General features: G+C 34.8%; 2 protein-coding genes across 6 annotated transcripts; both read right to left on the reverse strand.

Annotated features, from left to right (window-relative positions):
- Positions 1–2: 2 nt before the first annotated feature.
- st6galnac6 (ST6 (alpha-N-acetyl-neuraminyl-2,3-beta-galactosyl-1,3)-N-acetylgalactosaminide alpha-2,6-sialyltransferase 6) lies at positions 3–8,794 on the reverse strand. Of its 3 annotated transcripts, none has more exons than XM_073871537.1 (7): positions 8,663–8,794; positions 8,084–8,294; positions 6,001–6,055; positions 5,530–5,727; positions 5,017–5,426; positions 3,765–3,875; positions 3–3,670 (listed from the first exon to the last, which is right to left on the reverse strand). In XM_073871537.1, the coding sequence occupies exons 3-7, from the start codon at positions 6,022–6,024 to the stop codon at positions 3,487–3,489; spliced, it is 927 nt and encodes a 308-aa protein (XP_073727638.1). In that variant the 5' UTR covers positions 6,025–6,055; positions 8,084–8,294; positions 8,663–8,794; the 3' UTR covers positions 3–3,486. The 3 variants fall into 3 exon arrangements, with proteins under 3 accessions (XP_073727638.1, XP_073727639.1, XP_073727640.1); XM_073871538.1 differs by having other exon boundaries at positions 8,680–8,747; XM_073871539.1 differs by lacking the exon at positions 8,084–8,294 and having other exon boundaries at positions 8,663–8,778.
- Positions 8,795–9,291: 497 nt separating this feature from the next.
- On the reverse strand, positions 9,292–13,470 carry st6galnac4 (ST6 (alpha-N-acetyl-neuraminyl-2,3-beta-galactosyl-1,3)-N-acetylgalactosaminide alpha-2,6-sialyltransferase 4). Of its 3 annotated transcripts, XM_055180696.2 has the most exons (6): positions 13,399–13,470; positions 13,012–13,084; positions 12,560–12,700; positions 11,658–12,067; positions 11,459–11,566; positions 9,292–10,857 (listed from the first exon to the last, which is right to left on the reverse strand). In XM_055180696.2, the coding sequence occupies exons 2-6, from the start codon at positions 13,021–13,023 to the stop codon at positions 10,677–10,679; spliced, it is 852 nt and encodes a 283-aa protein (XP_055036671.2). In that variant the 5' UTR covers positions 13,024–13,084; positions 13,399–13,470; the 3' UTR covers positions 9,292–10,676. The 3 variants fall into 3 exon arrangements, with proteins under 3 accessions (XP_055036671.2, XP_055036674.2, XP_055036673.2); XM_055180699.2 differs by lacking the exon at positions 12,560–12,700; XM_055180698.2 differs by lacking the exon at positions 13,399–13,470 and having other exon boundaries at positions 12,968–13,085.
- Between the last annotated feature and the right edge of the window lie 159 nt (positions 13,471–13,629).

Raw genomic sequence — 13,629 nt, forward strand, 5'->3', positions numbered from 1 at the left:
TCTGTTTTTCAAATGTATACGTTTATTTTATAAGACAGGCATGTAAAGGACATTCATCATGATACGAGCACAGTTATATACTGTCATATTACTGCAATCAAGAGAAAATAATTCAGATAATACATTCACCATATTGCTCACCCTTCAGTCCTGAATACAACCAAATACACCATAGCATGTCCATACCCAGAATCCTATTCTCTTCTGCGCAGCATAATGGCTGATATGAGAACAAATGGACAAGGAAAATAAGGCCATTTAACAGCTGACAGTGTGACCCTATAAAATCCAAATGAGAGTTTTGGGTTTAAGTCCAATTCATGTGGACCTGGTCAGCACATAGTGCTTGAATGCTAAACCCAAGTGTACACGTGTGATTCTGCTTTGTTAACCATTACACTGCTTAATCCCAAATCAACTAGACGGGTCAAAGGTAAACACTCTGAAACCAGCACAGATCTTAGTAACCTCAACTGATACCAGCGACAACTTCAGTTCTTCAATGAAAGCAACAGCATTGTCCAATGAAAAACACGTATTAAAAGTGTAAATGTGTATTAACAGCTATAGCCGAAGGAACCCATCAATAACATCAGAACCGGTTTATATAAAGGCATCTACACATAACACAGTATTTTTGTGGTATTTTTGGTGTTAGATATGGATATAATACATTTTGGTTTGTTGAATGAATCTTAGCATTTCATTTGCTTAAAGGTACAGTGTGTATTTTTTAGAAGGATCTCTTGACAGAAATGCAAAATAAAATACAAAACTATATTATCAGAGGTGTATAAAGACCTTTCATAATGAACTGTTATGTTTTATTACCTTAGAATGAGATTTATCTACACAATGAGGGTCCCCTTGCATGGAAGTCCCACTATCCCTTATTGGACAAACTTTTTTACTCAGTTGTCTCCGAATATGACATGTTTTTCCGGTGGCAGGTACCGTAGCTTCTCTATGCGTTTCAAAAGCGAGGGGTGAGCAGTGGACTGAGCCATTGGTCAACCATTCGCAACCTCACCACTAGATGCCACCAAAACCCACACACTACACCTTTTAAGAATGCAATGTGTAAATTTTAGTGCCATCCAGTGGTGAGGTCATGAACTGCAACCTGCGGCTCAGTCCCCCCTTTCGAAGGGCATGGAAAACATGTCATCGTCTGAGAGAGCAGAGATTAGCCAGTCAAGCGATGAGGTTAAAGCCACAATGTATATAAATAAATACAATTTTTGAAATGTAAAAACTATCAAAAACAACTAGCACAGTGTGATATAATGCAGTTGTGCATTTACATTTTCCTAAAAGTTCCCAAGGATTTGTAAATCCAGAATAATTCCTGTTTTAAATAGTGGTTAGTCCCTTGTCTCTCATGTAATTGTCAATATTAATATTCGTGCTATCCTCAGTTTCCGGTTGTAGAAACTGTAGGCAACAAACGCGATAGTGGCAGTTAAACAGCATCTAACACACATCTGTTGTGCCTTGCAGCTAATTCATTACGATTGCATAAAATAATGTAAACAAACATACATCTAAAAAAACATGAATTCATTACCTCATCCATGAACATGATTAGCGAATTCATACGTCTCTACATATCGTGCCATTATTATAGCGACGAAACATGCTCTGTAGAGCAGTTTGTCTGTTTAGGGCTACTGTTGAAACATGGCGGCACAAAATGGCGGCTTTCCATGTAAGGGGACCCGCGGTGTATGTAGATAAAAACGTCTCATTGTAAGGTAATAAAAAGTAACTTTTCATTATGTAAAGTCTTTATAGATCCTTGATAATAGAGTTTATTATATTGGATTTCTGTCAAGAGATCCTTCTAAAAGTTACACAATGTATATAATATGTATATATGTATATCTATATAAGCAGTGTTGGGGGTGATGCATTACAAGTATTACAAGCATTACAAGAGATGGCAGGCCAGAGCTTGACATTTTTGTGATGGAAATAAGCGATTTTTGAATGCAGAACTTATCAGTCATTAAAAACACCTACAAGGCCTGAAATAGATCAAGAAAAAGTAACTTCAAAGTAACGTATTACTTTCCATAAAAAGCAATTAGTTACTTTTTGGGGAGTAAATTAATATTGTAATTAGTGATAGGCCGATATTTGCGAATTTTATGTGTACTGGCATCGGCCGATATGTGGCCAATTTTTTTCCGGCATTATTTACAGACAAAGTGCTGAAAGCAGCAAGCGATTGCAGGTCATGTAACTAAAAACAACCAACCTTTCCATGACAACATCAAAAGATTGTTCCATAACACCCTCACCTGTTTTTACTATTTGTTAAATATAGTTTTTTAAAGTTCTATAAATGTTACTTTTTTTAAATTGAGACTTGTAACATTTGGCATCATCATTGTGTCATTTTTATGATGTAAATTGAGTGAGCAAAAGCAGTTTTACAGCACCTGTATCGGTCATCGGCTAAGGCTGATGAAACAAAAATTCATCGGTCATCCCTAATTGTAATGCATTACTTTTAAAAGTAACTTTCCCCAACACTGTATATAAGCTGGATGTGTTCTTCATGGCTGGAGTTTAAGGCTGAATAAAGTTCAACTGTAATTATTGACTTTGCATGCTAATGACAGTCTGAAGGATTTTATAAAAGTCTGAACAAAGAAATACTGGAATGTTTCTAGATATAAATATATAGCAAAGTTGTTGTTAATCTAAAAATTAGGTGATTACCACATGAAGTTATCCGAATTGTGTTTTACGTTTCTTTATATCTCTTTTGTAGGGCGTTTTAAAACCATACAAACATGTAAAAATACTATCTTTAAATAACAATTTACATCGTTTATATTTACAAAATAAAACACAGTCTTAATATTTAAATTTGACCATACTTACCATATTTATATATTCAGATTTCTGGTCTTATTAAATGACAAACATTCAAAAGGGTTGATTGTACCACCATATATAAATTAATGTACCTTTAGGGGGCGTGCACACCAAACCTGTTTCCAATTGAAAAAAGCTTTGGTGAGCACACCCCCTTAGGCAACTAATACAAAGTGTATTTTCTCCGTCTTGTTCTAAAAGGCCTTCATTCTCTTTAAAATGACTTATTATGAGTAAAAGTCGAAAAAGAGGAGTAATACATACAGTAGATGTTTTTGGATCATGCTTAAGACAAAAATGATAAAAGTCCCATGGTCTGTTCACACCCGTTTTCCCAAGAATTCCAAAAGAAAACAGATTGTCCATCCTCGGGCTATTCCTGGATCCGAGAATGGCCTCCATTTCAGCTCAGTACTTAATCCTGCAGCCAAACTGTCCGAGTTTCTGAGCAACGCAGGTTTAAAAACTGAAGCCAATTTTGATTGGGAGGTCATCAAGATCTGTTACAGGAAGCCAACCACGTGTCATATCCAACGCGTTGGATATGTGAAAGTTGGAAAAAATAAACTGGATCGTTCTCTCGCTTGAAGCCGGCGTTGCTCACCATGTCGGGTAAGTGTAGGTGATATTGTACTGCTTGGCCCAGCGTGCAAACACCTGTTTCTCAGTGATGAAGCGATGATGTGATCCACGTCGTCCTCTCTCGTTCTGCAGGTACGTCATGCACTCGTCTGGACCTCTGGGCTTGTAATAGTGATAAGGCATTCGCTTGGGCTGCGGATGTTTACTGCAAAAAAGCCAATTCAGATGTAGACGTAAGACAGGGTTAAATTTACTGCAGCCTGTTTAATATTGCTGGCAGGCCGAACCTCAATCTCTTACCGCAGTGGTTGGGTGGTACCATCCCATAAATCTTTATGTTGTCACACATCTCAATGGCAATCACCATGGTAAACCAACCTGTGCTTAACCAAGACTGTGACTTTTTTCTGTGCAAGCAAGAAATAACACAAGACAAATACATTAAAGTCCCCCTGTAGTCAATCATTTTATCACTTAAAGAGCACCTATTATTCACCTATTTTAATCATACTTTAAAATAGCTATGCCCCTTGACTCACTTGATATACATAGATTTATAAATATGCATATTAATCACTAGTCAATCATCAGTCTACTCAATCACACCAGCTCAGACCATAGATTTAAATGTGCATAGATGCTACATCCGCCAATTCCAGACACGTAGTAATGGTTGTAGAGCTGCATAACAATTAATCGCAACTAATCGTTTGCAGAATAAAAGTTTTTGTTTAGATTATATATGTGTGTGTACTGTGCATACTAATTATGTATATATAAATACACACACATGCATGTATATGTTTAAGAAATATTTACATGCACAGTACACACACATATATAATATAAACAAAAACTTTTATTCTGCAAACGATTAGTTGCGATTAATCTAAGGCTGTCAAAATATTAATCACGATTAATCGCATACAAAATAAAAGTTTGTTTTTGCATTATATATATATATATGTATGCACTGTGTGTAATTAATTTGTATATGCGTATATGTATTTAACAAACATTTACATGTATATAAATATTTATATTATATATAAATAAAAAAATATATACATAAACAAAATTTTTCTTAAATGTATACATGTATGTGTGTATTTATATATAGATGATAATTACACAGAATACACACACAAATATATTAAGCGCAAACAAACTTTTATTTTGTAGGCGATTAATCGTGATTAATCTTTTGACAGCCCTAGATTAATCGTTAAGCAGCCCTAGATGGTTTAACAATGCATTTGCAAGTTGGTTGTTTGCAGCACATATTTCGTACATTTCGAAATATAGACATAAACATCTTGAAAGACATGGGGGTGAGTAAATAATCCATTTTAATTTTGAGGAGTGAAGTCATTCATTTAAGAATAATACAATATTTGTATATATAATAATTACATATAAGTATATATGTATAATAATTATGTTCTCTTTTTGTCTGTCTATCATTGGTCTGCTTGTTTAGCAAATAATTTATTTAAAAAAAATTTTTAAATTACAGTAGAGTTCTGTACTGCATTATCACGACTGTACCTGTCTCGGCCGGTCTCTTTCTGAAAGAGTTTGTCAAACTTCGGCATTTTGCTGGGAGAGATGATGAAGAAGGAAAGGTTACTGTATGTCATACTGACTCTCTGGATCAGACGGTACAGAGTTCCCTTTGCTTCCCGTCCGATTTTTGTCGACGGGCCCCAGAATATGACTGCGGTGTTCTCGGAGCGATTAAAGAACTCCGCCGGTTTCCGAATGACCCGGAATACGCTGGAATGAGCCACGACTCGCACGGTGGTTCGGTTCCCGACGTCGGATTCGTACCCAGAGGTTGGAGCATCGTTCATGCGGATGACACAATCCGTACGGTCGATCTCGTCTCCTGCATGAGACCCCAAAACGTGACTGGAGCTGGTCACTAGTGCACACTGATGGCAGTGGAGATTCATACTCTACAACACAACAATTCACACAATTCAGTTAATATATGGGAACATTATCTGTCTGTCTCTTTCTTGGAGCGTCCATAATTCTGAATTTAAATCTGTATGTCACCTTGTTGCCATAAACAGGTATGTAGCCTTCCTTCCCGGCCCATTTCTTGAGGTTGGTGTTTTTGACGATGTGGTGAAACTCTGTGACTTTGAATTGGCTGTACACATCATTGTTGCTGTTTGAGCTGTAGAGGATGAGGAGGGTCATAATGAGGAAGACCAGCCCATAGATCACCATCCGCTGTCCCTGGTGCCATTGCTGTTCAACCATAGACACAGAAAACATTGAAGATGTCATCAAACAGTGACGTCTGCTTGTTGAAGAAATGTTTTTTTAAAACACCCACTAGCAGAAATAACAAACAGCACAAATTATGTCACAGTACTAACAGCATTATAAAGACTTAAGATTGTTTTATTTGATTGGTTTACAATTGTGCGTTTGATCATAAATACAGCAGTGTGCCGTGTAGAAAACAATCTTTCTGATTTTTAATGAAAAGTTTGAATATTTCAACTCTTAGATACTTACTTTATCTACAAACCGCAGTCTCATTCTTATCGCTATCAGGTTTCAATTCTCATGCCTATAGAGAGATAGAGAGAGAAAAATGCTGGACTTAAAATAACCCAGCATTTTCACTGCAGAAGTGAAATACAACATTTCTCCAGGACCGTGGTGCTACATACAGACACCAAACTATTTAAAACAACACAGAGCTAATGACTAAAACATCCTGGGTTAGTCTAACAGGACATTCTCTTGCCCAAATAATAGACCATCCAACTATGACCATGCTACAAATGCTAGATCCACACATCCAAGGTTCAGATTTGGTCGATTAATATATCACAAAAACACCTCTCCAAGGCCACATCACGGTCTGTCACAATGCAAAAGTAAATGTAACAATTTAAATGCAATTTTTTTAAATACAACTTAAACCTCCTAAAAAGTTGCAATGTAAAAGCAATGGAAAACAGGATTTATGTAGGTGGGTGATTCTCACGAAATCCAGACTTAAAAGGTGTCCAGCATCAGATTTTTTTAAAAACCCATTGAAGCCCTTTTTTTTGCACATATAAGATTAAGATCATTATCAAAAAGTATCTTTACCGCAACATGATATTACATTAAATATATGCATTATTTATAAAGTTGTCTAGGTACTATGACAAACAAAATTTCAACTTTTATCTGGAGAGAAAAAATAAGAACTGTTTACCTGGTAGCCATCTTGAGTGTCACAGTCAATTATGTCCCTTTCAACAATTTTTTTTTTGTTGAAAATGTTAGTTCATTAAGGGCTTAAACAATGATTGAAAATTGTTGCGGAGGATGAGAATTTTTTTTGGACACATATATATTCCTTATTATTGTCTCTACATTTACCAATGATCACCAAATACCACATGTTTCTTTACAGTAAATGTTTATAGTATAACATGCACTGAAGCTTTTTATTTTTTAGATTTTTTAAATTATAAATATTTCCATGTCAAAGAACCAAAATCCAGTCATGGACACGTTGCGGTAATGAAAAATTTCCCCTTAAATGTGAAAAATAAAACAAATTTGGTTTGTATGATGTCATTTGAAATCATGTGCAAAATAGTACATGAAGAGATGTTTGTATCTGTATGCTTCTTATTTTGATACTCTTGCTTTGCATTTACTTTTTTTTATCAAAATGTTTCATGACACCTCATAAGTCTAATTTCAAGAGAATCACCCAGCCGGATCAAAATGATGGTAAAGTTTGGTTCAACATAATTCTGAAATTAACTTTAATTTAACATAGATTAAAACTGAATCCTTGTTGGTGCGAGCCACCCTATATGTAAATGTAAACAACATTCAATTTCTATAGGCAATAACACAGACATATAATCAGATAAATAAATAAATAAATATTTATTTAATTCATAACTCCGCCAATAGCCTACAATACAACTATAATGCTTTGAAATACTCAATTGTCACAAAAATAATATCACTAAAATCTTTAATTTCTTTATGCAAAGTAGGCATATATAATTTTTAATATTATATATAATATAATATATAATTTTTATCTAATATAGACATTATAACCTAATATATATATATATATATATATATATATATATATATATATATATATATATATATATTATATATATATATATATATATAAGTAATTGTATAGTTAATTTGATTATATAATATATGATCTAATCAAGATTTACCATTTCCTAAAAAATCCTATAGTTCAAGCAGCAAATTCCAAAACAATGTGAACACAGCAGATACTGATGCTGTCTCAGTCACACCTTTAGGGCCTTTAAACCAGCAGCATCTGTTTATCTCACGGTTGTATGTGAATTAATACAGTAAATACAAATCAATTTACATTTATAAACAAGAGATGAATATACAGTAATGTAAACACGCACGCACATATCATCAATAAACCGTAACGTGACAGCCGGTGATGATGCAGCGCAAAACCACATATAAACGGATTTAGTCATCAAAATACAGCACGACATTTATATAATAAAGCGACTGAAGATCCATCACAGCAGTTCGGTTCTAAAAGAGCATTAAAAGGGGTTGTGGTCGCAGTTCTTACCGATGCATTAGGATTTATAGCGGCTGCTGTTTGATCCGCGCAGCATCATGACCACTCATTTCAGTCATCAGGCTCATAATAATCTCCGCTTCTGCGCATGCGTTGTAGACGCGTTGTAGACGCCAACCAGTCTGATGTCAGCATCCGGATGACCAGTCAGTACGTTTTCACAGTGCGTCGCGTTCGCTTTGGAGTGCAGATGTATTTTTCACTGCAACATAAGTATCTTTAAAAGTTTACTGTAAGTTATTAGAATGATAAACACATTGGAATGGAGATTTATTTGTATTTGTAAAATAATTAGGCTACATGCGCGGGTCGGAGTTCTTTCTTTTATGAAATTATTTGGCCTGCACCCCACCACTGTATCTATTTTTACAACCCGCCATAAAACATTTGTAATGTAAATGATAATATACTTTATTTCAGCCTAAAACGTGCTTGGAAACAGACATTAGACTACATCGCCATGTAAACTGGCAACAACAACATACGCTTAATAAACCAGCATGGTTATAACAAGATAATGATCAACGTTTACAAATCAGCGTTTGTATTATATATTTACAAATTCCCGACCTTAATTTCTCCCGCACCTTGTCTTTCATCTTCACTTTTATATCTCCGTTTGTTGTTGTGGCTGGCAGCTCGAGCTGCTTGGCGTTTTCGTGACGTGAGGTCAAAAGTTGGGGGACATCAAGTTACGTTGCGCGAGTACGTTGCTACGTAGGCTTACGTATTTTAACCTTATCAAAGAACCTAAGAAAATATGAAAATATATATTCCCAAATATTTTATATAGGCATTGGAATAATTGAAAAAATGTTTATTATATATTAAATTATATTTCAGGACTTAAGGTTTATTTAATTTGTTAAAATAACCAAGTTATTTTAGACCACAAAAACCATAGCATAGAGACAAAACAAATACATTATGTAACCAAATAAACTTAAAAAAAGTCATTATTTTTGTATATTCTATTCTATTTATTTATAATGTAACCAAATAAAATTTTAATAAGACATCTCATTAAAATACACACATATATACATACATACACTCACACCACATTCATTATTGTTTAAATTATATTTCAGGACTTCAGGTTTATTTAATTTGTTAAAATAATCAAGTTATTTTAGCATAGAGACACGGAACAAATACATAATGTAACCAAATAAACTTTAAATTGATGAGACATCCCATTAAAATGTGACCTCATTATGTATTTATTTAAAAATCATATCATTTACAGTTTAGTAGTTTTTCATTAGTAGTTTAGTAGTTTTTTTGTTACAGAGAAAAACAACAGACAAGCATGAGAAGCATCTGAAAACACATGAAATGCTAAAAATAATCTAGTCAGTGTAACAGTAAAACAGTTGCTTTACAGAAATGTTAAGACATAAACAAAGCACAGCAGCTTTTGATTTTGCTTTTGATCTTTGAATAAGAAACTAGTAAAACAGAAAAAAGCATCGACTTGAAATGTTTCAGGCCAATATGTACAGTATATAGGTTTTTACAATACAGTTAAAGACCTTCCAGTGTACATATCACATATTTTTGTATTGTATGGTAATGTTAAGATGATCCTGCAAACCAATTTCCCCACAGGGGATTAAAATGCACCATCTATCTTCAAAGCAGCTTCATAAAGAATAGTGCCTTACAAATCCTCAAGGCGACAATGGCAAGAAAAATGCAATGAAATAGTGGAAACAGGTTTTGTAGACACATTCAATAATTGTTCAAACGATCATGAAAGTACTGACACCACAGCAAATATTTAGACAAACTCAAGCAATTTCTCTATAAACACACACTAAAAGCAAAATATTTAAATTAAATAAAAAAAGTGCAACCTAGGCAAAAGTATAAGGCATTTGATGTCAAGTGGGCTGTTTTTAAAAACGGATTATAAATTTGATATCACTGTGCAACATCTGAGCATGAATTGTATTTTTTGGACTATAAACAGCATTTTATATGTCAATGATCACAGCAGAAGTCTTAGTTTTAGGGAAAGAATACTAGCATGCTGTAAACGCACTAATGTATTATTGTTAAGTGCAAAGATAAAGCTTTAAATCTCTTGGTTTCCATTGAGGGACAGCAGTCAGTTCTTTATGTTTTATAAGCAGTATCATGTGATGTAATGTAGTAAAATACCATTTGACTAGCAATAGTATTACATGATTATGTAAATAACATTGTTATTTATAAGTAACGCAAAGTTTAAACATTAAAATTAGATCAGGAGGTTCATGTGGTTTTCTATTAAAATAACCCAGATGTCAAATAACATGCAAAACAGATCGACAAACAATTAAATTGACACAATTGACAATATGATAAAGCATTGAAATGCAAAAGGCTCCTTATATAAAAAATTGTGCAGAGAATAAAAGAAATAAAATTGGACCACACAAAATCAGAGGAGCATGAGTCAAAATCATGCTGACAGCGCTAGAAGTAAAATAAAAATAGCATAAACTTCTACTATAGGAAATAAATAGTTCTTTAAAATTTCACATAAACCCTAAAAAAGCAGATTTGCCTGTAACTATCGTTCTTGATGCTTTCGTGTTCACCAGGATGGATAAACAAAGTGCAGTTTGCCCTGCGATGCCCAGCGTCTGTAAATCTCTTTCTCTGTGATAAAGCGATGGCCACCCCTTTTAGCATGCTCATGAGCGTGGTACATGCGACACTCGTCCAGACGGGACACCTCATAGTAGTGGTATGGTACAGATGAGCGGTTGGCTTGACTACAAACAAGTCATAACAGATGTTACAGCGGATAGTGGACTTTGTTAGTTTACGTACTCCCAAAAGCCTTGTACTAATGTTTATACTTAATACTTTTTTGTTCATTAATAATTTTTTTTAAAGGGGACATATTATTAGATTTTTTTTAAGATGTAAACTAAGTCTAAAATAGGTCTGAGCAAAAGTGTGCCGTTTTGGGTGTGTCATTTAAAATGCAAATGAGCGGATGAAGTGAAACCACTGATCACAATGATGGTGGTTTGTTGCAATTGAAACTCAATTGTGCTGTGAATGATTTTCTCTCTCTCTTTCTCTCCATACTAAATGGTTGTGCTGTGGTTGGATAGTGCAGATAAAGGGGGCGGTATTACCTTATTCTGACATCACAATAAGGGCCAAATTACAATGACCTATTTTTTCACATGCTTGCAGAAAATGGTTTACCAAAACTAAGTTATTGGGTTGATCTTTTCACATTTTCTAGGTTGATAGAAGCACTGGGGACACAATTATAGCACTTAAACATGGAAAAAGTCAGATTTTCATAATATGTCCCCTTTAAAGAAAAACTTCTTTTTCAGTGATGTCAGTGAAGCTCACCTGCAGTAAGAGCCGTCAATCATGCCATAAACCAGAGTAGTGTCACACGCCTCCAGAGCTAAAATCATAGTGAAAAACCCAGTACTGAGGTATGCTCCTGATTTCATCCTAAGAGAGAAAAAAATATTCATTTTGTAAATTTGATAAATTATAAGACTAGAGCAATAAAGTAAGAAGAAATGAGAATGTGTCCTTGTACCTGTTTTTCCCAGTTTCATTTTGAAACACGTCATCACAGTACTGAATCTTTTCTCTAGTAACAGTGTAGATTTGGGTATGAGGGTACGCCCTGGCCAGCTTCACCAGCATGTTGAAAACCTTTCCCTTTCCATCCTGCCTCATGTTTATCTCGGGTCCCCACACGACGTATCGAGTGTCCGCCTCTTTATCGAAGAAAAACCCCTGCTGGCGTACCAGGTGTGGCACGCTGGTGTGCGAGACGACACGCAGACTGGTCTTGCTCCCCACATCGGCCTCGTATCCCACTGTGGGCGCTGCGTTCATGCGAATCACGCAATCCTGTCTGTCAATCTCATGACCCCGCTTACCACCCAGCATCTGTCCTGAACTGGACACTATGGCACAACTTCCGCAACGGAACTTTAGCGACTGAAAGAGGATAAAAGTGTAAGAAAAGTCTGGAAAGTGAATACACACTACATGACCAACTGGATGTAAAGACCTGAACATCACAAATGTACTTTTTAAATAGCTTTTACTCTATAGGGAATATCATATGTAAACATGGGTGCAGCTTTCTGAAACTCAGTCAAATACATCAATACCAGGATGATTATATAATTGGTCATTTGTAATTTTTTTTATTGGTTATATTTTTTATTCATTTAACAATTTGGTACTCATCGTCATGGATCACAAGATGTTATAGGCCATAACAATATAATATTTTCTGTAAAAAGTGTCTTATATAGCTAAAAATCATGAATTCCTATTAGTCAATGTTTATTAGAGTTTGATAGTAACAGATATAATGCTTCTGTTAATAATGCATGTATTCAAGACATTTGGCCATGTAGTGCATTTTCAAACTAAACTGTACAAAGCATCAAAGAGACCAAAACAAGATGGAGTGCAACTTGCATATGAACTCGAGTAACTGCTCGATGGAACCCTCACGTAACCACGAAGACCCCGCTTGATGACAAACCCAAATCTGGTCATATGATTGTACCATATCAACAGACAGAAAGACAGAAGAAGGAGGCAAAGCCAGTGACACCTCTGAGGGATGAAAGACAAGAGAAATCATTAAAGAGCTCAAGGTTGAGAGGTTCATTAGAAGTAAATAAAGAAAGATCATGACAGATTTCTTTCCCATTTTGTGCCAAATGTTTACTCCCTGCCAGATTATGACTCCACCGCTGCCTCTTTAAAAAAAATCCCAATTCATAATCTCATCATAATACTAAACCCAATCATACTATAGAGAATGAGGGGAGTGATACATTTGGCAGGAGTCATTCATTATTTATGGCCCCCACACCAAACCTCTAGTTACTGTGCTTCATAATATGGGATCTGAAGTGTGATACCACGAGCTTCATGTCTTGTTGAGGCTGAAGATCCAACCCATGTGATCGGCTGAAAAGGAAACTTTCTCCGTTTCCAAGGAAATATAAAAATTCAACAAGCCAATTTAATTAGAACAAGCGAAGATGATATCACCACAATAAAAAATGTGGTGTAAAAATCATTAAGCCTTTTAATAATATTATATTATTAATAAGAACAAAATAATGTAAAATACTTTGGTACCGCTGTGAGTACAATAAAAAGTCATGCCATCTTGACAAAGTTATATACAAAGCGGAACGACAACAGTCATTACATCATTATAGGCTTTCTTTTTTCATTATTTATATGCTACTTTTAACTATAAATATGCATTAATATGTTTAAAGAATGTAAAAATAGATAACCATGTAATTAGCTGTTCGATTAGCCTTCTCACTTTTCTTAGTACGCTGATATTTACGTTCCTACGGGGAAACGCGACTGTAACTTTAGTTCCGCCTGCGTGAGTGGAATAGAAAAAAAGATTTTAAAAAGAATAAACTTTTATAAAAAAAAACGTTGTAATACTCTTAATTTGAATAGAGATCAGTTTTATTGGTTAAGATGATTTGTTTTATTGTTAAACAAGTTGAACA

This window comes from Misgurnus anguillicaudatus, chromosome 9, assembly GCF_027580225.2.
Source record: "Misgurnus anguillicaudatus chromosome 9, ASM2758022v2, whole genome shotgun sequence".
In the NCBI taxonomy this organism is placed as follows: domain Eukaryota; kingdom Metazoa; phylum Chordata; class Actinopteri; order Cypriniformes; family Cobitidae; genus Misgurnus; species Misgurnus anguillicaudatus.